The sequence below is a fragment of the Cavia porcellus genome, unplaced genomic scaffold (genome assembly GCF_034190915.1).
Source record: "Cavia porcellus strain 051 isolate PalLab524CR breed Dunkin Hartley unplaced genomic scaffold, mCavPor4.1 scaffold_12, whole genome shotgun sequence".
Lineage (NCBI taxonomy): Eukaryota > Metazoa > Chordata > Mammalia > Rodentia > Caviidae > Cavia > Cavia porcellus.
Window position 1 is genome coordinate 60643068 of NW_026947495.1, and position 25147 is coordinate 60668214.

A 25147-nucleotide genomic window follows, 5' to 3' on the forward strand; every position below is an offset into this window, starting at 1 on the left:
CTGACTCCGCCCGAACCATGCGGCCGAGCCCCAGAGCAGTAAAGCAAGTGACCAGGACTTGCATGTGCTCACACCACAGTGGAAGCAGTCCAGCTTCAGAGGTGTTAATGTTGGCTCCCTGTACCTTGCTGGGTGACAGCAATCTAGTAATCAGCCCACAGTGCGGCACTCCCTGTGTTGTAAGAAAGAATGACTACAGATAAAAAAAATTTAAAAAAACAGAACATCAGCCTAGACTACTTCTCATTTTTTCCCACAACCTGTTTGGGGTTTTTCACAAATGTCTGTTGGTTTTTAAATTGAAGATGGCAGCTGTGTATGCTCCTGTTCTGAGACCATTATAGAAGGAGGCAGTCGTATGTAAATAAATGCAATAGTAGGAGCAGTAAGATGGTGTCAATTTGGGAGGTTACCTAAACATTTTGCATAGCTTATAGCTTTCATAAGCAATCCCAAGGCCGCTGTCCCATATTGTTAACAGTCTGTGTACAGTTTTGTTCAAGGTCTATTGCATGGACCACACCTACACCACCATTCGGGTGCCGGTGGCTGCCTCCGTGAAGGAAGTCATCAGCGCAGTGGCCGACAAGTTGGGCTCTGGGGAAGGCCTGATCATAGTCAAAATGAGCTCCGGAGGAGGTAACAGTTGTAATTAGAATTGCTGCTTTTACACAAAGAGGCATTCCATCTCCAGAGAAACCATGCACGGAGTGGGTGTGATCTTTCCTGGCTGACCAGGAGGACAGCTTGGCTGGGCCACATTATTAACTGGAAACATAAGTTATTATGTAAGTGACCAATGCAGCCTTTATATGTAATTACTGTTGCAGTGCAGAACTGGTGATCTGACCCTCAGGTATTTCCACGGCTGTAGTGTGGTCATTTCTGAGGCATCCTGAGTGCTGTGTGGCTGCGTGAGAGCGATGTCGTTTTTATTCAGTGAGTCCCTCTGGTCCTCACTGGTCCTGCTTTATGCAGTTGCTCTGCATGTTCCGATAATTCACCGAGCTGGCAATTTGTTGTTGTGATTAGGGCAGTGCAGCAAATCTCAGATGTATTTAATAGGCAATCTCATGCTTTTTATGTTCACAGAAAAGGTGGTGCTCAAACCTAATGATGTTTCAGTATTTACGACGCTCACCATTAATGGACGCCTGTTTGCTTGCCCGAGAGAGCAATTCGATTCACTGGTAGGTGTGATGGTCACCTCAAAGCAGCTTCTGCAATCAGAAAAACTTGTCTGGAGCTTAATTCCCCAGTCATATTAAACTTACTTGCTAAACATCTCTAATGCACCTTGGTTTATTCTATCCTGCAGGCTGCTAGGAAAGCCTCAGGTGTTTGCTGGAGACACGCTCAGCTTTAGGTTCTTGTGTAGAAATCAGGCAAGCAGCAGCACTACTGGGACATGATCCAGCTTTCAGGACTCTGTTTAATTTGCCTTATTGTAGTGTTCCCAACTTAAACATTTAAATTTAAACATTAGATTTAATATTTAAATTTTAAAATGTGAATATTAAGCCAGGCTGGAAATAATCTTTTTTAAAAGCAAGATATCACTGTTTACCAGTCCCCTTGGTGGGACGTGGATACGAATATGACAAAGCCATTGTCACACCTGAGAGCGATGTTCCCTAAAAACACTGTCATTCCCTTGGGTGGGAAATGCCATGGCTAGAACTTCCCCTAAGCCTTCAGAGTGCTTGCCCCCATCCACACAGAGCTTTCTGTAAATAAACAGCATGCTTATCTCTGTATATTGTATAAAATTTAGGCATGGAAGTGAGTAGTTATTAACATATGTTAGCCTATAGGACCAATTCAGAGAGCAGAGAGACTAGTTTGCTCCATCTCTGGGCTCTTCGGGCTTCCCTTCTAAGGAAAGGATGACACAAGAGCTAGAGGTAAATTGCACTAAATTTGGGAAGAGAATTTAATTACCTAAGTGATGCCCAAGCAGGTTTCAAGTTTAGTCAAATCAGGTTTTCTAGGTTAATTCAAAACTCTCAGGCTAAGGGTGCCTCAGTGAGGAGCACCTGAAGCCATAAATAGGTTTGATCCCCAGTGTTGCAAAGGAAAAAAAAAAAACAGATTTTCCTCGTCCAGCTTTTTGGAGCTTGTTTTCTCTAATCAGGACCCTGATTCCCAGGTTGAGGACAGCCCTTTTTACAATACCATGAATCTGGGGTAGAAGACCCTTGCACACATTGCTTTAGTGCCTTTGCTCATCCCTGTCCATCTAAGCCTGAGCCCTTCCTTAGCCACCAGCTCTGTAAAGTTGGAATTAGCTCGCAATCCTTGCGTTGTATTCTTTTTTCAGTATTCTGCATTCATTGCTTGCTAAGTAAATATCTCCCAACATCAAGGGACAAAGAGGCAGTGTCGTGAGTCATGCTCCCCTCTTGTGGAAAGGAAACCATAAAAAATCATGTTGCTGAAGCCCTGTTGAAGGTGCCATGTGACATGTTTACCCACAGTGCACAAGGGCCTCTGCTGCCAGCTGGTTCTTGGCCACGGTGTCTGGCGATGTGGTGGCTAGATAGGCGTGTGGACTGTCTCCAGCTCCCTGTGGGGCAGATACTAACCTTCTAAGCCTCTGTTTATTGACACAGCCTTGCGGCCTTCCAACTGCTTAGTCCTTGCTTATCTTCCACTCTGAGGCCTCAGTGGTTGAAAGGAATTGAGTACTTTGCAGCCGTGCTTCTCCCCAATAAATGTGCCGCATTTCACTGAGCTGCAGGGAGCTGAACCTTACCCATAGCTCCTCTTCTGGCTTGCTGAAGTGTCCCTTTGAGGACAGTCCTTGCAGAAAGTGTCATGCAGGGGATGAGTCTGCAGTACAGAATGTTGGCCAAACCTTCTGATCATTCTGTCAACACATTCTCACCAAGGTCTGCTTTGCCCTCAAGGCTGGACTAGCTTCTGTGTCCAATAGGACAAGTGCCCCCAGGGCCCTTGTCCCTATGACAGCGTGCAGTTAAATGAAGGAGCGGTAACTAACCCAGACAGGCTGGAAGAGAACAAGTTTTAGTGTTAAATTGTGCTGTCTAAAATTAGTCAAGTACCAGCATTTATCTTCATGGTTAAGGGCTTGGCTTCTGGAGCTTTACTCTTGACATTTTATTTAAGCAGAAATGTTAGTAGAAAGCAGCTTATTAAAAAAAATCTCATTATACTGTGATTTGGCTCTGCTTTTACCCATTCACTGCTCTCCTAGACTTTTAGTTAGTACCTACTGCATCACTGCAGGCCCTGTTGATAGTTCTGACTCCAGGATGGTTTCAAAGACCCATCCATGGTCTGTGGACCTCAAGGAGTTCAGTGTAGTGCGGGACCCCAGTGTGTAATCGGTGAGAAGTGCCACTCAGGGCTGGGCACAGAGGGTATAGCAGCACAAAGGGTAGGGGATGCCAAATCCAGTACACAGAGACTTTCTAAATGTTGTTTGTGGGCCCCCGTCCTCTCCTGCTCCTGACAGACAGCTTCCTCACGCTTACTCCTCCATTGCCATCCATCGACCTCCAAAGCACAATCCGTGGTGCTCAGGGAAAAGCTTGCTCTTTACATCAGTTTATCTGCTAAATCTTTTAGAACCCAATTCTTTCTCCAAGAAATGCTTAAGGCCGTGTATTCATTTCAAATACCCAATAATTTTCAAAATGCCCATTTAAGTTCCCCTCCTGTTTGTCTCTACAATTGGCAGTTGTGTCAGTGTCTTCTCAGATAGGCAGATGAAAACCAGCAGCTCACTGTCCGTCCATCTTTTCTAGCAAAAAAAGAATGTAGAGACTTTTTCTCTCCTTCTAGGGACCACCCAGGGCCAGGAGTAAGAGAACGTTTACAGATCACCCTTCGCCTACTCTCATTTGCTGTGGTCCACATTTTCCATTTGGCAGGGTTGACTAGAAAGATACTGTTAACTACAAAGGCAGCTGCAAAGCAAGTGGCATTCAAAAGCAAAGGCATCTTTCTCTTCTGAGTAAAATCAAAGCTTCAAGATTTTCCAGAAAGCGTCTCCAGAATCACATCCCTTCAGAAACTCCTGAAAGGATTCAGCCCTCAGCACTTGTCTCCTGTGAGAGTCTGATGTATTTTTGCATTATTTTCCGCAGACTCCCTTACCGGAACAAGAAGGCCCAACTGTCGGAACAGTGGGGACTTTTGAACTGATGAGCTCCAAAGACTTGGCATACCAGATGACGATTTATGATTGGGAACTCTTCAACTGTGTGCACGAGGTGAGCTTCCCAGGCAGGTGTGTTAGTAGGGACATTAGCAATTGTGAATGAACCCCGCTGGCCCCGCTGAATCATGAATGTCACTGTGTGCCACCATATGGGAAACATGTGCTAGGATTTTTTTCATATTGAATTGATTAACAGAGCCTTTTACAAAGTCTTTGAGTGTTAAACCAACATCCTTATGGTGCTTTGCTATGCTACAAGTGCTCTTTCTTACTGAGTATAGTGAACCAGTAACCTCTAGTTTGCATTTGTGTTTATATATTTATCAAGCATCCTGGAAGCCCTTCAGCTCTGTAGGACAAGTTATATCCAGGTCAAAGACTGAATTCACATTTGTTACCAGGCTGATGTTTTGATTTTAAAACCCATAAATAAGTGAAATTGCTTTTTCTCTTTCTGTTCTAGCTGGAGCTAATCTATCACACATTTGGAAGGCATAATTTTAAAAAGACCACAGCAAACTTGGACTTGTTCCTGAGGAGATTTAATGAAATTCAGTTTTGGGTTGTCACTGAGATCTGCCTTTGTTCCCAGCTCAGCAAGCGTGTTCAGCTCCTAAAGAAATTTATTAAGATAGCAGCCCAGTAAGTATGGGAAGAGAAAAACCTGAGCTGTGTTTTCCTTTTGTTTTCTTAAACTACACCTTTTTGAAAAAAGCAGGAATTAGAAACCACTTAGGCACAAGAACCAGCCACAGCTGCTCATGAATCACTGAATTCTTGTAAAAGGTGATTTTTTTTCCTACCTTTTGTTATATTTGACATCAGTATGTAAATTAATAGCTTACAGCACTGATGCAAGATTCAAAACCGTGACTTTTTTTTTTTGCTCAGAACTACTCAATATTTTTAGCTTCCCTTGGTTTAATCTTTCAGCAAAGTTGTGTTGGGCAGAGTTGAGTGTAACAGGCCCAGGAAGTTGACTTCCGTCCAGCGTAGCACATTCTCACCAGTAGAGGGCAGTAGAATATGCTGGAACAACAGCACATCCAACTCAGCCAGAATAAATCAGTAAAATGCATAAAGGCGAGCTAACCTGGTACAAGAAAATCATCTCCATAAATATCAGAAAAAGCAAGCATCTTATACATATTCTATTTAACAGCACTTCATGGGAAACAATTTATTTACTGCAGGGGCCAGTTAGATTTCTCCCTGACATGAATTTAATCTTCTTCTGCTATTTAGATATATGCCTGACAACCTCCTGTTTACTTCCATGTTTTTGGTATCACCAGAGTGCTAAAAATAAAAGGCTAAAATTGGCCTGTGGCTGTGGGACTCCTTTCCTTTCTAAAGGCAGGGAGCTGGAGCACAGGAAGGCTGGGAGAACAAGTAACCCCAGCCAGGCAATTTTCTTGAGCCAGTTTAGAGCCCCTGTGGAGTTTGATTTCCAGGGCTAAACAAAGAAATAAAGGCTGCTTGATGTTTTATAGCTATCAGCATGCCAAATGCCCTGAGGTATTTTGCCAAAAATGTTAGGGTTTGATGGAAATCCCTTGGATTCGAATTCTGCTATCTCTTTTTTGGGAAAAACTGGCTACTTGAAGAAAGTCAGTATCTGGTCAAACATTCCATATGCATCCCTGGTATAGAGACACCTGCTTTTTCTAGAAGTGTGAACAATCTCTTGCAATGAACAAATGCCTTCAGTGTTTGGAATGCATGGATTATGGAAACTATGACAGTGTGTGTTTTTCCAACACAAGGAACACATTCTGTCTTCACCTTGGCCTGGATGCTGAATGCATCAAGGAAAGAAGGGAGTCAAGAAACCTTTTTCAGACAACTCCTGTGATTTTTACAGAGGCACCATAGACAAGCTTCTAGAAAACCTCTGTTTTTTTTTAAAAAAAAATTTGCCTTTGTTACTCTAGTTCTTTCTGATTATGTGAGTAGGTGCACCTGCCTTTGGTGTAAATTGGTTTATACAATCTAACCATTATTAAGCCCCATGCTGAGCTTGCTGTCCTAGAATGGAGCTACTCATGCAGTCCAGCTGGAGGAGATTGCAGACTTTCATTACTCTGAGGTCTGTCATAATGCGATGGAAACCTAGTGGCAGTGGCGTCTGTTTAACTTGATGTTCTCAGGCAACTTTAAGATACGTTCTTCAAACTTGTCCTGTGGGCAAAACTTCATGAAGGGGGGACTGGTTTGTTATCCTTTGTTTGCACTCAAGGAAACTGAGGCACACAGACATCTTGTGACTTCCCTTGAGTGATAAAGTTAGCTGGTCACAACAGTGACCACTGGTCTACAGTCCTGAACATATTTTTCCAATAGCACATGCATAAGAGAAAGGCCAAAAAAAAACCCAAAACAGGTGTGTGGTCACCTTTGCTGCCTGCAGCCTGGGTGTCTCCCAGGTACCTTTCAGCCTCTGAGCTGACTTGTGAGTCATTGTCCCAGCCCTCAGAAGGCCTTGCTTGCCTCCTCACGGGCAGGCCAGACACAGCTTCTGTGGACTGTATTTCCCTGTTTCCACATGGACTACAGAAGAATTCCTCATTACAACCTTTGAAGGAGAACATTGGTGGCAAATACAAGCATTTATTAGCCTTTTACAAAAGTGTAGTCAGGATTTAGTGATGGTATAGTCCACCTACATACCTAGGTTAATTTAGGGTGAAAGGTTATGCATATCACCAAAGGAATTCTCTCATTTTTCAAGAACCGAGTATAAAGAAGTTAGAGATTCCTTACCTGGGCTAGACTTCAGAATTCTGCTAAGAAATTCTGATCTTGAGCCACATGTTACATTCTTGTATGAGTTTATAAAAGCTAATTATTGCATAAGTGCAGATTTTAAATGATGAGTTTTGGGCTGGGCACCCCAACACTTGGAAGACTGAGATGGGAGGATCACCACAAATTCAAGGCCAGCTTGGGCTCCAGAGTGAGTTCAAGGCCAGCCTGAACTACAAAGTAGACTGTGTCTAAAAAATAAATAAATAAATAAATAAATAAAAGAAAAACAGAAAAGAAAGATCAGCTTTGTCAGTGTCAGTTAAAATTAGGTTATTTTGTTGCCCATGTTTTAGAGTATTTCTCAGTTTTGAACTTCTTGAGATTATGAAACCCAATGGAACCATGCCTTCTAAGTTGCTATTTTTTAACAGATCAAAAATATTTGTATGGCAGGTAGAAACCAGGGCAGCAGCGTCATGATGGCCTTAGTTCCCCTCAGGCTGTCAGGAGAGCATGCTCCTCTAGGGTAAAGGTCTGCAAGTTCCCAAAGACATTTTGCTTTCTGGCTTCCTGTCCCGTGGGATGGTTCCCTCCAGGTCTAACACAGCTTTTAGCAAATGTGCGATTATAATAACAACCCCTGGGGGAGTATCTTTAAATTACTTGTCAAAACCCAATCTTGATGGCCAAAACCATCAACTTTCTAAAATGACAGTGAGAAATCAAACAGCAGAACACGGTTACTCGAGCGGAAATTATATGTGCATTAAATCTCTCCTTGGCTGTTCACTTGGAGGAATCCTGAGGAATATTAATGACCAGCAGGAATTTTTTTAAAAATCTCATAAAAGTAGCATTTTACTCAAACACGCACCTCCTGTGTTTCAGCTGTAAGGAGTACAAAAACCTGAATTCTTTTTTCGCCATCGTCATGGGACTGAGTAACGTGGCTGTGAGCCGCTTGGCACTCACATGGGAGGTAAGCTTCAGCGGAGATCCAGCTGTGACTTTTGCCTTAAGAAGAAAAACACAGGCTCACCAGTGGGCTTTTTTGTAGAACTATCACTCACGTTGGTCTAACAATGGGAAAGGTGGGACACTTGGAGAGAAGTGACCTGTCTCCTTTTTCCCCCGTAGCTTTAGAGTAAGAATTTTAAAAAGATTTTTGTCTTTGAGTGTGTGTGTGTGTGTGTGTGTGTGTGTTGGGCAGTGTTGGAGCATTGTCTTGCGATCTCAGATTCTCTATCTTCACAATTGTAAATAACAATAATTGCATTTCTTAGGCATAACACAAAAGACCAGCATCACTTAGATGACTGCAAAAGTTTTGCTCATACTGTTATTGTTCTCAGAAATGTCTGCTTCATTGCTTTTGCACTGTACCTTACCTCTGATTGAAAGATGACAGAAGATCCATTTTTATTCAAGCAGTCATTTTGCTCCTGGGAGGAACAGCCCAGAAGCCAACTGTTTGGAGTGGCTCAGTACTAAGTGTCTCTTAACCACCTGGTAGGCTTCTCTCTCTGCAGAGGAACAACAGTTGGCTAGGATTCTGTTTGAGGCAAAAGTTGTGCAGGTGTGTTGAGAATTTCTGTAAGATAAGTGGTTTGTTGATAGCAGATTATTCAAACTAGAAAACATCTCCATTTAGCATTAGCTTAGAACTCAAAATGTGCCTGACCTCTTACATGTGGCATATAGTTGAAGAAATACTCGTCTGTAATAGAACATACACATAAAAATAGACTCTTACTAAAAATAAAAAAGTCTGTGGGGCGTAGAAAAGAGGGCAAGGAATACACAATGCAGACTCAATTTGCACCAATGTGTACAGGCAGCTGTTTGCATCTCTAATGTTTCCCTTGAAATGATTCTCCTCTGTGCTTCCCTCCTGGAACTATTTTCTTTTTGTCCCTCCTAAACGTTTCCATTGTTTATAGGGCAGGTCCTCACAAGTCCTTCTGTCTTGGGTTTCTCTTAAAATTCCAGGCAGATGCAGCACACAGCAGCTCATCCCCTGAATATAGGGATGAGGGAGCTGGTGAGGCCTGTGTGCCACGCAGCTGTATCGTCTTCCAGGAGCAAAAGGACAGAGTTAGCACTGCCAATAAGTCTAGGCACAGAAGCCCCTGTCTTATAGCCCAAGGTTCTGGAATCTCTGGAGACTTCAGATTTCCCCTCCGATGGGCTGCTTTCTCTTGACCTTCTTCTCGTGTCTAAGGCCCCTTCTCCCCCCACCCCCGAGTCCAAATGAGTTGATTGGGGAAAATGTGTGGATCCAGGGAAGCCAGGTGTAGGTCTCTTATAGCGGCAGCCAGAATAATGAGACCATAGTACATGGGAAACATTGTGCAAGTCCCTTCCCCTGCACTAAGGGAAAAACAGGAGTCTGCCTGGGACAGGGCAGGCAGCAAGAGACAGAGTTAATTGGTGACTTTGCAGTCAGCAAAAAGTGATTGCTAATTGGCTGGCCCTTGAGTTTCACTGGGGATGTGAGTACTGAGTCTGTGAGCTTCTGTGTTCTTCATTGTATGTGGCTGACAAGAGAAGATTAGCCTTTCATCATTTGGAACCTTTATTTTTTAAGGCAAAATGTAATTATGTGATCCTGCAGGGAGAGCTTTCATGCGTGAGCATTTTTGATTTGGGTTTCTCTCCCTGTGTGTGTTGAGAACCCCCCAAAGGCTTCATGTGCAACTCCAGTGAGTGGCATGGCGGCCACATGTGCAGTGTGTGGAGTGGCCGTGACTTCAAGGACTTGTAGAACATGTGTGAGACAGTCAAAAAATAGGAACCAAAAGTCCAGCTAAGCCACATGGAAAAAGAGAGGTTAAGCTCTGAGGAGCAGCCAATGGGAGTATAGTCTGGAGCAGCCTCAGCCTCGGCTCTGGTGACATGTGGGAGGACAGACCTTGTTGTGGAGGGTTGTTCTGCATGTTGCTGGACACTTAGTAGCTTCTCTCACCCCTCTCACTATATCGGTAGCTCATCTTGCCATATCCCACTCCAGCTGTCACAACTCAAAGACCTGCAGCACTCCTCAGTGTCTCTTGGGTTGGCAGAATGGCCACTGTTGAGGCACTGTTCTTGAAGCAGGAGTGAGGATGGATCATAATATTAAGAAGCACATTCCTTGTTAGCATGTGTCCAATTGCCTTGGACCTGTGAAACAGCCAAGTGAAAGAACGGGTGACAGGAGACCAACTGATGCTGGACTATGCTCACAGACATCTCCCTCTAACAACAGTGCTCTAATTTTAAGAGTAGACTGTGTCTGTGGAAAGCTACCACCTGATGTGGTGACGTGGCTGTTCCAGGTGAGGTCTGTGCATCTCTCGAAGCCCCCTGCCATCGCCAGCTCTCTGAAGGACCCTCTGAGGAAGGACGCCTGGTTTCTCTGAGGCCTAACTGGAGAAGAGGCGCGGGGAGATGAGCTTGGGGGCTGTACGGGAGACAGTTTCTAGAAACCAAATAAGATTTTCATAGATTCTTAAGTGAGAACATGACGGACTGGTTCAGACATGGAGAGAAACAGGCAAAAGGAGTTTATAGGGGAATTGCAGGGGCCCAGGCCTAACTGGTGAGTCATGTGTGGGGTACACATCACTGAGCAGAACAGAGCTGATCTGGGGATCTTTGGCTATCAGGACTTGTACAACATTTCCATGGTCTTGGGGGTGGGAAGCACGGCTTGCTGTCCCATCTTGATTTGGCCCTGCAGCGGTCAGGATTTCAACTTTATAAAAAACTCAGAACTAAGCAAAGTGGGAAGCAGTGCGCTCACTGAGATTGGAGTAGAGTTGCAGGTGCGGTGAGCGGCGTGGAGGCCTGTGCCAGCTCAGAGATGGGCAGATGGGCACACTGATGGCACCTCTGAAGTCTGTGATCGCAGGGGAGAAAAATCACGTGGGAAATGCTCGTGTGGAAAAGCATAGCACATGGATAGAAGTAGTAAAAAATGAGCCAGGTAACGGGCACCACAGAGGCTCTGATGAGAGCTATATGACTTTGGACCTGTCATTTAAATCGTAAAACTTCATTTCTTCCATCTGTAAAACACAAGTATAATGTATTCAAATGAGTATTTATTGAGTACCTATACTATATCCAAGCACTCTTTCAGGCACTGGGGAAATAGCAGTAAACAAAACTAATAAAATCCCTCTTCTCATGCAACTTTATGAGAAACGGGGTTGTGGTTGTTTTTAAAACTCTCTTATCCTAATTACACAATCTAAATTTCTAATTGTAACAATTGGAGAGTTAAAAAGAGGGTGCAGGGTCCAGACCACTTATATTTGGAGGAACAGCCTTCTTTAAAAATCATCCAGTTCAGAAAATATTATAAAAGCACTAAGACTGAAGGCATTTGTAGTTATTTTTGGTTCAAGTAAGTTAAGACTTCTAAAGACAAGCTCTCTACAGCCCAACACCTCACCCTCACATGATGGGAGAAATTACAGTCCAGCCTGTCTCCAACAATGTTTGATTTAGAGCCAAAAGAAATACATTTCCCCTAGCAATGGTAACACCTGATACATATCCAGATATTGAATCTGACATATGCGTGTGGCATTTTCATTTCATTAACAGAAACTGCCGAGCAAGTTCAAGAAGTTCTATGCAGAGTTTGAAAGTTTAATGGTAAGTGACAGTGGCTCCTTTATTCTGTTCACTGTCTGCATTAATCCAATTTCTGATGAGCTGAATTGAAATTCTCATTTCGGAAATTTTATCTGTCCTTGTATGACTTTAAGAAGTTTATGATCCCTTTTAGTGCTGCTAAAACAAGCATGTCTGACTAATGAATGGCACCCTCAGGAACTAACTTAAAGAGGACTTATGTCCCGCATAAGGTCAATTTGTGTAACTAAGAAAAGCAGTGTAATAGGGTCCTTGTTATCTAGCCAGGTGGCTGTGTTGGAAGCTGCATTTTCCGTAGCTTCCTAAAATTCCTTTTCCCCATTGCCTGGGAGGTGTTAGAGTGATGGGGCGGCTTTGGGGAGCAAGCAAGTCAGGACCAGCTGTGCAGGGTAGGGTGAGTCAGCTTCCCAGACAGAGGCTTGAGGGAGGGGGTCTGCTGGGGGTGCTTTCACATGTTTCATACCTGCTTTCAAAGGGCTCTTTCCCTTTGGCCCAAAGGCAAATCTCCCTTTCCAACCAGAATGAAAATGGAAGGCAAAATGGAAAGACTTTTAAAAAAAAAAAAAAAAAACACACAAGTGAATTTGTTTCATGATGTCTCTCTTCCTTTTTTTAAATTTTTTATTTTTTTTTGTCTTTTTCGTTTTTTATCGGTACCAGGGATCGAACTCACGACTGCCTGCTTGCAAGGCAGGCGCTTATGCTGCTGAGCTAAATCCCCAGCCCCTCTCTTCCTTTTGTAGTTACCTTCAGCTCAAAACTACAGGATGGTGGGATGTCAGGCTGGGTGTGTCTGGGGATAAAAGGGGTGTCATGCGAGTCACCTGTCACTGACCAACATCTATCTCTCTGTCTCTCTTAAGGATCCTTCGAGAAACCACAGGGCCTACAGGCTGACAGCAGCCAAGCTGGAGCCTCCTCTCATCCCCTTCATGCCTTTGCTCATCAAAGGTAAAGAGAAGAACACGTGGGCCGGGCATGTGCACGTATGCGCCCGTATTTGAGGGAGAAAGATAAACAATACCCCATCAGATTTCTTTGGGAAACACATCCCACCCCTTCACCTCTGTCACCTCCTCTCAGCCCTGACTTTTTTAGAGGGTTGGAAGATGATCAGAAGAGCAAGGATTCATGATCTAGAAGCCTTGTTAATGAAACAGTAAATTTAGAAATTTTACTAATCTCAGGTAAAGTGATTTAGAAAGTTAAACACCTTATATAAAAGGAACTATTATCAGCTTTTTCAGCTGCAATGTTATGCAAATCCACCTGCATAATCTAATGGTGCTATTGTGCTTTCCTAGTATGACATATTTCGGTTAGTGATTAGAATGTGGCTTTTATTTCTTTACAGATATGACATTTACTCATGAGGGGAACAAGACGTTCATTGACAATCTAGTAAACTTTGAAAAAATGGTACGTGCAGTATTATAACATTAACCACAATGTTTTTTTAAAATAAAATTTGCATTCGTACTAATAAAGGAAATAATTTCCAGATATGCTGCCATGTTAAAAAGGTAGTTACGCGCATAAAGGAGTTGTGAACTCTTTGGTTCAAATTGGCTACCTATTTTATTCTGTCAGTTCTCTTTTGTGAAACTGAATAGTATTTGTGCTGTGGTTCACAGCAGCAGCTAGCTTTTGTGTTGTGTATTTCCATCCTTGGCTGCCTGTTGCTAAAACGCACAAATGTTCCAGAGTGACTTCTGTGTTGTTGTTTTGTTGTAAGGTTTGTGGAACCAGACTTCCCCAGGATGCCTTTGAAGTGTTTATCTGCTGAACCTGAGTTTAGTGCATGTAGGTAAAAGGCAACTCTATAACACACATTGAGTATGAAGCATTAATCTAAATGTGTATTGCTTATCCCAGTAAAGTTCACCTGGGTTCAGAGAGGAAACTTGAATAACAAAAGTTAAATAACAAATATAGAACTGAAACATTAATATTCAATATATATTAAATATTGTCTAACAACTCTTCTTCATCCTGGCCAGCAAAACAAAGTATAATTTGGCATGGTTACTTGGCAGTTCATTTCTTCCATGAAGCAATAAAGCAGATCATGCCACAATCTTTTTTTACCTGCATAGTGCATGTGAGTGGAATGCTCCATTGTCTGTGAATCTCTGGCTGCAGTCTGGGTGGGTAGAGTGGTATAGCATTTTATCTCCACATGGGTGAGCACCTGCCCAAGATTATGATTTACAATGTGAAGATGGAACTTTGGAAAGTGCATGGGACTTAGAGCTTGGAATACAGGAAGTTCAGTCATCACTTTCTAGTTGTCCTTTAGCGTCTCTGTGGGTCAGGGTCCCCAACAGAAAAAGGATCGTGCCTCCTCCAACTCTGTGTTAATGGTAGCTCCACAATACATGGCCTGCAGTGAACCCTTACTGGAAAACTGTAATTCCTGTTGTTTCTTGAAATCGAGGTAGGATATGTGACTCCAGGAGAATTTGAAACACCCTGCCCAAGCCCAGCCTGGTGAGGAAGTGCAGCTTTTGCTTGACACTAGGTTCCTGTCTCCAGCCTCTTAGAAAATAGTTTGAGTACACGTTTCTCAAAAACCCTCCGTATCAGAGGGCAGGTAGCTCTTCAGCACTTTGCCTCCTCATCTCCCACTCCAAAGGCATGATGGGAATATCTCCATCACTGTGTCATTTCAAATGATTTTTTTTGATCAAAGTAAAAAAAAATTCCTTGCTCACTTATTAGTATGGAGGATTAAATAATTTCTGCACAGTCTCAAAAGCAAATTCTATGTTACCAAAATGAAAGGCTTAACAGATGAGTCAAGTACCTTCTGAGTCACTTATCCCGAAAAGCAGACTGAAGTGTGGCTGAGCCAACACTGAACGGTAAAATGAACACGTGCACAGAAGTGTAAATGTCAGGGTTTCCTAGATAGACTGGACTTTAGAACTTTGATTCCTAAAGTTAACAGCAAACACGAACAGTAAAGAACACCAAAGCAGCCATCTGTCAGGGAGGCTAACAGGTGTTCATCTGGGTTTTTAGACCTAGGGGCTCCATCTGTAACCTGCAAAGAAAAAGTCAAGATGGCATTCGGTGGATGCCAGGAGTGTACCCTCCCCATTTCTGTGTTTTATGTCCACAGCAGTCCGTTCCTTTGTGCCCAGCAGAGAGCAAAGAGGCTCTTTACACCTGCTCTCAAAGTATCCACTTTTGCTTCACAGAAACTGAATAGCTAGGTACCATTTCAGCTACAACAATGGAATTGCACATTAATAATGAGTCGAGCAAGAAAAGTTTAATTCTCACTTAGAAATCTAAGTGGACTTGGGATCTTGGTCCCAAAAAGTGATCACAGGTCCAGACTTCTCTCTTGCCATGTCACTTGGTCCATGACGGCACATCACCTTGTCCCCCTCCCAGCTGCAGGAAGTGGAAAAGAGAGAACAAAGGTGTGCTTCTTCCACTAAGAATAAAGAACAAGTTGCACTTACCCCTGGCCTCACATGTATTGGCCAGAAATGAAAGGAAGACCGGAAAATGTAGTCTTCGACTGGCTACCATGGACACCATTAAAAAGGAAGAAGTTCTCCAGGAAGAGGAGGGGAGAAGGGAAATTGAAAGAGTACTTGATTCCTCTGCTTCCACAACTATATATATTTTATTTCATTTGATGTCATATCATGAGAAAGTTTGGTTTCAGATATGCTCTCCCATGAGTCAGATGTTATTAGAAAATGAAACGGAATCTCAAAGAGATTTAATTATGTGTTCTAAACCCAGCTTTGCTCAGTCTGGCCCTATGCAAGCCTCCCATCATCTTCTCCCCACAAACTTGTGAGCCCTCCCCCTTATCACCACCACTGCCTCCAGCAGCTGCTATTCCTCCTGGTATCCTAAGGAAAAACACTTCCTTTCCAGGTTGATGTCCATGTCCTTAGCTGTCCATCAGCCAGGCTGTGTCTGAGGCTGGGAGGCTGTGTCCGCAGAGGGAGGGCCTGCAGGGCAGCCAGGAACTCTGAATCTTTTTCTCGGTGACACCACTGCACAGTCACGGAAAACGGCCATGCCAACCCTAAGTATTTTTATTTTGAGCATCTCCACCCTTGAGGTATGAAATGAGGATTAGAGAATTTGTTGCATATTGGTTTTCAGGATTTATGGGTATGAACAAAAGAGAATTCACACTCTGTTCCTTATGCAAAAAAAAAAAAAAAGGCAGACATTCTTTCATTTGGGGGGAACATAAAGGAGTATTCAAAAAAATGTTTGAATAAAGCCCTTCATAGCTTTCCATGGCATATATGAATATTTATAACACTTAGAAGGTAGACGAGCAATGGATTAGAGGATAATACACTGGCCGGCTGCCACTCTCCCGGGCTGCATAAAGCATGCTGATAGGCACAGTTGCTATGGTCTTAGGAGGCTTCTTCTATTTCAGACATCTGCCTATGTAGGTATATTTATTTGTGAATATGATTTTTGGAGTAGTCATTTTGTCGGGAATGAGAAATATCGCACAACTTCTAGACTTCTGGAATCCTTAACAGAAGCTTATTCATTGAGGAAGATAAATGTTTTGAATTCTCTTTATTTTTGTATCACAAGGCATACAGTTACATAATTAGCAATAACATGTTTTTTGTCACCAGTAATCTTATTACAAGATTTCTGGAAGAGCACTGCCTTAAACTATAGCAAAAAAAAGAGTTTCTACGTAAAAATACAAATGTTCTAAGCCACCCACTTTCCAGCCCTCTCCAATGTGAAGTAAATACAGAGAGTACAGTACTTGGAGAGTTTACATCTTTATGGACCTTTTCCAGACAAAGCTAAATGCAGATTTCCAAGGATGCACTTCAAAACAATTCAACATGAGAGCCCAGGCAAAGGATTTTATTAGAGAATATAAAGATATCTAGAAAGTAATTCTTTTTCTTTAGGAGATTACATTCAGTTGAAAAGATAAACACATGTGATATTAAAAATCAAAACAATTCAACAAAGTTTGTAAAACTAGGTCATGGGAGTATTGCAAGACACATCAACAGGCAAGATCCAGGAAAGAGAACTTCTTGCAGGTGTATTAATAGAAGATAAAACCAGGCTATGTACATAATAAAATCTAGGCATGTTGAAAAAATCTAGACTTGTTGCTATATGCACCTGTACAGCCTCATCTCATACTTAACGCTTCTATTAGTTTATGTTGGCAAAAGTGGCGATCTTTCTTTTCCTTCCAGCCTCAGGGCTTTTGCACTAGCAGTTACCTTTACCTAAGATTTTATTATCCCAGTTTAACTTACCTGGCTCCTTCTTGTGGTTCAGTTCTCAGCTCGTGTATTCTTCCCTCCCCCTGGTGATCTGCCCTGACTACCCTTCCAGCATCGTCTGCCCACACCCAGCATTTTCTGACAGATAACCTCGCCTTGATAGCTGTTCTCACAAAACAAGATGATCTCCTTGCTTGCCTTCCCATTGTCCCTACTAAAACATCAGTGTCCGTACCAGATATCTTATCTCTTGCATCCAGCTGATTTTTCTCTAGCACAGGTGAACATGCATTATAAATATGCAAGAAATATTTGTTGAATAAAAGAAAAACCCAGTTATACCCCATTCTTGTATTTAAGAACAGTGCACAAAAGCATTTTTAAAGTGTTGTTTAATAAAACTTGAATCCAAAAGCATTTCCTGTTTTGATTAACCAGGATCTCCTACAGTATTTTGCAAAACTGGGATGGCATGAGGTGACTGTCCCTTAGTCTTCTGTTCCTAACTGGCCATTATTCTGTCTCATTCCCTGTGCTGCTGGGTCTGTTGTTTAGCATCTTTCTCTGAGTTTAGAGAGGCTCATGTATTCACACATGCCTGCTCAGGCATGTGATTCACCATGTCCTGTGGCTACCAAACGTACAGGCATGGGAGCATGTGCCTATGTGACACATGCGTGTCTCTGTGCCGTGTACCACTGATCTCTAGCCAGGGCCAGGATCCAGCTCCTTCCTCAACCACAGGTACATTGAAAGCACATTCGGCTCCCAGGTCTTTTTTGTCTCTGATCCCTACCAGGTACTTCTGTTTGATTGTATCATGGGCACAATCTTTGTAGAAGACAGACTATATATTTCTGTGTCTTGTGGAACTAGTTTTTATCTTGACTATGTGAAAGTTGGAGTGAAATAATCAGAAGTTGTTGGTGGGGCTTTATATTAAGCAAAGAATACTTGACAGAGCTCTTTGATAGGCGTAGAGATGGGGAAAGAGGCAGCTCAGTAGTTGAAATACAGGAAAAGAGAAGGCAATCTGGCAAACATTAAGAACAAGAATGGTCAGTGCCATACACTTGTAACTGCAGCTCCTTAGGAGGCTGAAGCAGAAGGATCCCAAGTTCAAGACCAACTACATTTGTAGACCATTTCTCAAAATGAAAAGAAAAAAAAGGGGCTGAGAATACAGCACAGGAGCAGAGCACCCTGGGTTCCATCCCTGGAAATAAACGGGGAAATAAATAGAGAACAGCAGAGGGAAAGACAAAAACCATTCAAGGCAGGTCAGGCAGTCAGAAGAGGACAAAAGTCAAGGTGCAGCTCTTTAGCACACTGTTGTAAAGAGGCAGAATAGCTAAGCCCCAAGGGAGCTGTGCCAGCCGTGTATAACAGTGTTAAGATGCCATAGGCGGGTGGGTCGCTGCTGATCTGAACTTGAAAACCAGACCCACAAGCCATCACTTTGCCTGCCTCAGGGAATCAGGGGTGCTTGAACTGGGCACAAGAATCAGCATGGCGCTGGCCAGGACAGCTGGGGACCATCACGCCTGGTGGGTTAACAACATGTCTAGATAAGAGTAAGGCTGTCCTGACCAGCCTGCTCTGAGGACGGTGCCACAGGAAGGCACAGCTGCAGAACCAGGTACCCAGACTCGTCAGTGGGTCCCAGAGAATTACCTGCATCAGTGCCAGAGGGACGGTTGTACTAGGGCTGCAGCCTCAGCCCTGGATGCAGGCAGTGCCTGTTCTCTTCTGCCCTGGATGTGTCTTGGTCACTCGTTACCTCGGGCGCCAGGAGGGATAGCTGCTTGTAAGTCACTCTGTCTTCCACTGTAAGGAGGAATTACAAGCCGAGTGTGGTGGCACAGGCCTGTATTCCCAGCACTTGAGAGGCTGAGGCAGGACGACTGTTGTGAGTTTTGGGCTACAAAGTGAGCTCAAGGCCAGCCTGAACTGCATATTGAGACCCTGTCTCAAAAGACAAAGAAAAAAAAAAAAGATACAGGAGTGCAGTGGCAGTGCCCCAAGACTTCACTGTGCTTCCTTTCTGGGCTCCCAAACACCAGGACATCCTTATAGGTTGTCTGGGTGCTGTAGGTCAGGAGCTGCAGGAATACATTAATTTTTGCAAACAAGCTCTGAAGACCTGTACTCAGAATTAGGCCCAGGAAAAATCATTTAAGAGGGGACTGCAGTTTGTCCACTACACTGACTCACAGCATTCCTCAAGGAGCATGTTCTCCTCCCATTTGCCCCAAATTACCTATCGTGTTGCAAAGGCCAGTTGTTAATGAGTGCGTCATAAACTTCAGGTGTGCTAGGATTAAAAAAAAAAAAAAAAGAAGCTGTGCTTTGGAGCAGGCAGGTATTTCTGCCCTGGCCTGGCATGATGGAGTTGCCTGGCTGGCTCCAGGCAGGCCGACCTGCTCTGGCAGGACCTCCAAGGTTAGGGCGTAACTTCTGGCTCCAGCCCTGGTGTGGCAGTTGGATAATGAAACCTGTGTCTCACTAACCTTAGTTTCGGCCAACCTTGCTGGAAAATCCAGTGAATAAACACCTGTCTTCCATCAAAGCCCCAGGTGGGGCTTAAATCTGTGGAGAGACAGAGTCTAAGTAGATTTCAGAGGTAATAAACATAAAATCCTCTGCTTTGGTCTATGGAATAATCAACTGCACATTGACAGAGCAGAAGGTGGATCCATATACCAACTCGATGGAGATGGAGCAGGCTAAGAAGTTAATTCATTGTTAGGTCAACAGATACCAGTAACCAAAACAAAAATTTTTTAATGTATAACCTTTGAATATATAACATCTGCTAGGTCAGAGAAGGAAGATAGGAAGATAATTTCCTTGCATCCCGAGATTTGTTCAACTATAGCATCACACTATGGACTGACCAGAAGAGACCCTGTTTTAGGAAGAGTCAGTGGAGAAATTGGGGATAGTTAGGCTGAACAAGAAAAGAGCTGGCGTGTGATGTTCATAATAGTCATCTTTAAGTATTTGAAGAACCAGCCTGTCACGGTCTCCAGAGCTCAGAACTAGGAACAATGTAGGGGAAGAAAGACTTTCACTCACAATCACGAAGAATTTTTTAACATGTCTATGAATGAACAGGGCTGTTCTTGGAGGTAACATGTTCCACACATTCCAACAGTGAGAAGCCGATTTTGGTGTTGTTTCCATGTTAGGCAGACGCTCTACCACTGAACCCAGCCTTGGCCTTGCACGAGGTAGGCAGAAAGTTCTCCCACTAAGCTGTATCTCTAGCCCTTTATTATTTTATTTTGAGATACAATCTCACTGAGTTGCCTAGAATGGCCTTGAATTTGGTATCTTCTTGCCTTGGCCTCCAAGGTACCTCAGATTATAGGTGTGCAACCAGCACACCTGGGGAGCCAGTTTTTAGGAAGGCTGTAGAAGGTATTACATACTCTGGAGGTGGTCCAAGGAAATGGCTTCTGAAGTCTCAGTAGCAAGTTGAATATACCCATGTCGTGGGTGCAAAGAAGGGTTGAGTTAAAATATCAGGTTAACCCTCTTTGGTCCCCCTGAAAGCATTCTGTAACCATGCAGTGACCAGCAATGCAAGTGGGGTTCACATATTGCTAGTGTGGTTTGTACCATTAAACACTATTGTCTGAACCTCACAAAGGAAAAGAATGGACCCCATTTTAAAGCCCAACTTGGATTTGGAAGTTAGACTGAAGTTATCTTCGACTACAATTAAAAAGGATATGTCAAAATTAAAAGCATTGTTAAAATTAATCAAAGATTTAGAAAGGTAGAATGAACTTCAGAACTGGAAATTACTGATTTAAACAATTGTTCTCACATTTTAAACTACATAATGAGCTAAAAATTATGAAGCCTCAGAGTATAGCTGTAAAGAGTGGTATAAAACCGAAGTCAGAATGAAATGTTTTAGCTTTCAAAACTAAAAAGCAGAACAATTACTCCCTACAAAATGGTATAGGAAGAGGTTTCTGACCCCTGCTAATTGTTTTATTATTCTTCAGAGGGGCATACTGGCAGCATTTCCCAGGGTTCTCGGTAATTACACTCCATTCAATATCTGAAGAATTACAATAATTCTACATGGAATATACTTGTGCCCTTCGGATGCAAAGCCTTTAGAGAAGTGAAAAAACAACTTAAAGTAAATTAGCAGGAAAATTATCATAGTTACTGTTTATTTCAGGGCTCCATATATCAGAGGCTAATTATACATTGTATGTTACATTTTCTTGAAGGTATTTGTAATGTATTTCTCATGCTGATCAACAGACAGACTGGTTTTTAGGATCCTTTATGAAAGTGAAATTCAAACTTTTCCGATTGCCTCTTTGTGTGTGAGAAATCATCCAACACAGACACATGTCATTTAGTGCTTGCCAGAGTCCTCAAAACAGTGGTATTCAGCAAGGCATTATGATGCTCACGTTGAAACGTTTGTAAGGCCTTGACTCTTCTATGAATTTTTTTTGCATTGTATAAGCTTTCCTCGAAGTAATTTTCTTATACTGTAGTAAACCAAAGGCCTCAGACAGAAGGAAGTGAGAACTAGCATCATGGAGCCCTTCAGAAACTGGGGCATCTCTTCCTCTTGGGGAAGCTTTGTTAATTTTCCTGCTAACATTACGATTAATCCACTGTCTCAGTAGAATTCCCCTTAGAGTCAGAGCAGCAAAAGGGCCCTGAAACATGCACAAGGGCTGGGCCCTGGGTGAGGGATCGCCACTATTGTGAAAAACCCTGGAGCAGTTCTTCCTCAGGGATTATGGGTTTCTGCTCCTCCTCCTCCTCCTCCTCCTCTTCATTCAGCATAACATGTTCCTTTCTAAATTCCTACCAAAACTTTACCAAAAAATTCAGTTTACCTCATGACAAAATTAACAAAGATCAAACAAGTGCTAATAGGTTCAATTCATGAAACACACACTCATTTTTTAAATGTTTTAAAATGTAAGTGATATAGCAGATAATCACAATACAAAGTGAAATATTTAAACCAAAATAAATATGTCTATACAATGTGACTCAATTTTTTGTAGTGTGGTTTTATGTATTCATTTTTAAATATCAGAAAAATGTATCAAAATAGGAATGAATTAATAGTCTGTAAAGCAACATTCTAGGTGGTTTTTATTTTGTTCCCAATATTTTCTAATTTTCTAAAATGTGCCTACATTTTTGTTATAATTGGAAAGGAAGTAAAAGGAAAGAAAGAAGAAAGGAAAACAATTACAGTTAACATTAAACCATACATTTCCTGGAAGATCGGAAAAGATAGTAATGCATAGTGCGTAGAAAAATTCACAGGAATTCACCATTTGGTCAGCATAATCTCATACCTCATTAGAGGGTCCTATTTACCACGAGGGACCTGACTAGCTCTAATCCTTCTTCAAATCTACAATAGTTACAAATTCACACTGACCTCAAGAAGGATGGTGAAAACGATTTCTGAGAATTAAAGTACAATTTCAACAATGCTTTTTACATCATAGGGATCAAGCAAATGAGACTACAGTTCTGCTGTTCCGTTGTTCCTTACCTGAAAATGCCTTGTACTGTTGAATGCGAATGCCTCTTTGAAGTCTTTAAACACGTTATATATCAACTAGGTGCCTTCAGATGGTTGACATCTCAGAACATGCTGTTTCTTGTGCAACCAAGTATAGCTGGAATAAGTAATGGTTTGTTTCCCTTCCTGGATTATACACCAAGCTGACTTGCATTTCTGTCTCTTTTCTTTTTTTATCCCTTTTAGCGAATGATTGCAAATACCGCCAGAACCGTGAGATACTACCGGAGTCAGCCGTTCAGTAAGTTCACTGCTGCTGCGTCCTGCAGTGGATTTCTTAGTGATTAAGTCCTTTTTAATGAGACCACTGAGACACTCTAGGAGTCAGCACAGTATTTGATCTGGTCAGAGGCACTTCGGGCCCTAAATTCCATGTACTAGGGGCCTCGAATTTAAGGACTTTGTTTTGCTGTTGTGAAACTGGAAAATGTTTACATTCTTAAAAATTAGAAAGGATTCATAGGAATATTATTTTATCAATGAATTCCAGAATTAATTTACTCTTCCCACTGTGGCCAGAGACGAGTAGAGCACGACAGCTAAGCCCCACCTCCAGCCAGCTCTCCGTGTGACTCATTGCTTGATGTAGAGAAACTCGTCAACCATCCGTGACTCAGTTCTGTCGCAGGAAAGATAATAGTGTGTCGGGGTGCTGTGAGAATGCATTAATGTTTATAACACATTCGTAAAAAGCCCCGTAGCAGGACTTTTTATTATATTTCTAATATTCTCAGGAAATCTGAGATGCTCTTAAAAATTTAAGCACACATCATAAGAACTATTACAATGCTTTAATATGTAAAAAAAATATTACAACTAATAATGAACAGCTTTAATGTGTCAGAGGTTAAGTTGCATCTTATCACTAGATGATCATGCCGCAGCAGTGCTACCCTCTCTGCCTGGAGCTGGGCTTTGGCTTCCACAGCCTGGTTTGGGAATAAGGAGGTGGGCACTGGGAAATTTTTGGTTAATGTCATTCTGTGAATTACCTGAAGAAGTCTGGCTCACAACTACATGACAAAATGACATGATCATGACTGTGTGCCTGCTAGTATCATCCCCTCCCATAGACCCAATGCCAAGAAACTAAAATGGTCTTGTTTTCTTAAGCAGAATGGTTTGCTCTTTGTAGTGCAGGACGGGCCACGTCCAGAGTTTGCTGACATGAAATGCCGTAACTACCAAATGTTCTTTTTTTTAATGTACTGAGGGAAAAATCTTGGAAAGTAATCTTGACTTAGGGAGCAGGTAGATCTTTAAAAAGTTAAGTGATTATGCCTTCTTGGCCAAACTAAGAATAGTCTTAGGTATCATCAACGATTTCCTTCATGGATTCCATCAGAATTAAATTTTTGGTTAATGTCATTCTTGTTATCTTTTCCTATAGTAATTTACTGTAGGTTAAAGAAATGGTCATAAGGTAACTGTACAAATGATACAAGAATAGATAAGCATCACCAGTTACAACAGGAGTTTGTAGTCTAGATCCATGGCCTGCAGGGCGATCCAGAAATTCCTGAAATTATATCCAAAATATTGTGTATCTGAGAGGGTTCCTGGCAGTAAGAGGGGATTCATGGATATTCAAGAAATGAAGAACTATTACAGAATCTACTTTGTTCTACAAACCTCTTTGGAAGTACATTCTATATTCTTCTATGCCTTCTCTTTGTGGGGAGGGTTTTTTGTTTTTTTTTTTTTATCTCCACTGTGCTTGTTGAAGTTATCAGTAACTTCTGGTAAACAGCAGCTGTTCAGCTCTGAAGTCAACGATCTATAGATAAAGCTATAGGAATAGATTCATAAACATTGTGGGGATATGTACAATGTAATTACAGTATATTGTACATGGAGAGTACACTGCCAGCAAAAAGCAGAGGAAATAAAGCACAATGTGTTCTGCAGTTCACTGTGGTATTATTTATATGTGATAATTATACTGATGAGTTTCTTCTTGCAGAAAGTGGGGGCCTTTGTATCTTTTCTGCATTTCTGTGTGCAGACCTGCACTGCTCCCCTTCACCCCTATGCAGATGGCATTCTGAATGTCTCAGCGAGTGGTGGGTGGATGATGGAACAGGAGCAACTGAACCTCAGAAAGTGCTGTACCATAATGGCAGGGAGAATGCTGGTCAGGAGTTCAGGCTGCAGCATGGCCACTTCTGCTGTCTGACTGGACCAGTGGCCCCACACACAGTGGTCCATGGAACAGATGGCCACAGAGAACGAGATGTTGGCTCTAAACAGAGCATTTTCCCTTTTTATTTTGAAATGTAACCATTGAGAGAATTCACAGGAAAGACATTTAGATTTCTTAATTCTCAAAAGAAAGGGAAGAACAAAGGAAGAAAGGAAATGAGGGATAGAAAAAGAAAAAGAGGGAAAAAGAAAAGGAATAGCTGGCAAGTTTGGACACAGATTCCTACATGCAGAAGCATCAGAAGTCAAGCAGTCACTTCCCCAGGGAGCTGTGTCTAGTTCACCGCTACCAAATGTGGCCTTCCTTATCCTGGGGTAGTGTCCATGGAGGGCCATCAGCATTGGATCTTCTTGCAGCATAAGTTGTAATAGTGTCAGATGGAATGATCACTGGGTTTTCAGAACAGGTAGCATGAGGACATCAGAGGTCTAGTGAAGTCATAAGCTCGGCCCCCAAGTTGGGCTTTTCTAGAATCTGGAGGGTCTCTAAGAGCACACAGCCTGTGTGGTAACCCTGCACACTGT

The 25147-nt window shown here is 42.4% G+C and overlaps 1 protein-coding gene across 7 annotated transcripts in view; it reads left to right on the plus strand.

The window, feature by feature from the left end:
* Positions 1 to 25147, plus strand: part of Rapgef4 (Rap guanine nucleotide exchange factor 4) — a 277608-nt gene that overhangs the window by 249361 nt on the left and 3100 nt on the right. For all 7 annotated transcript variants that reach the window (XM_063259290.1, XM_063259291.1, XM_013142505.3 and 4 more), the window contains 9 exons: positions 493 to 639; positions 1093 to 1190; positions 4113 to 4238; positions 4650 to 4828; positions 7823 to 7913; positions 11528 to 11578; positions 12442 to 12529; positions 12933 to 12997; positions 22607 to 22661. In XM_063259290.1, the coding sequence (XP_063115360.1) occupies positions 493 to 639; positions 1093 to 1190; positions 4113 to 4238; positions 4650 to 4828; positions 7823 to 7913; positions 11528 to 11578; positions 12442 to 12529; positions 12933 to 12997; positions 22607 to 22661 (900 nt within the window). The remainder of the gene's footprint in view (positions 1 to 492; positions 640 to 1092; positions 1191 to 4112; positions 4239 to 4649; positions 4829 to 7822; positions 7914 to 11527; positions 11579 to 12441; positions 12530 to 12932; positions 12998 to 22606; positions 22662 to 25147) is intronic.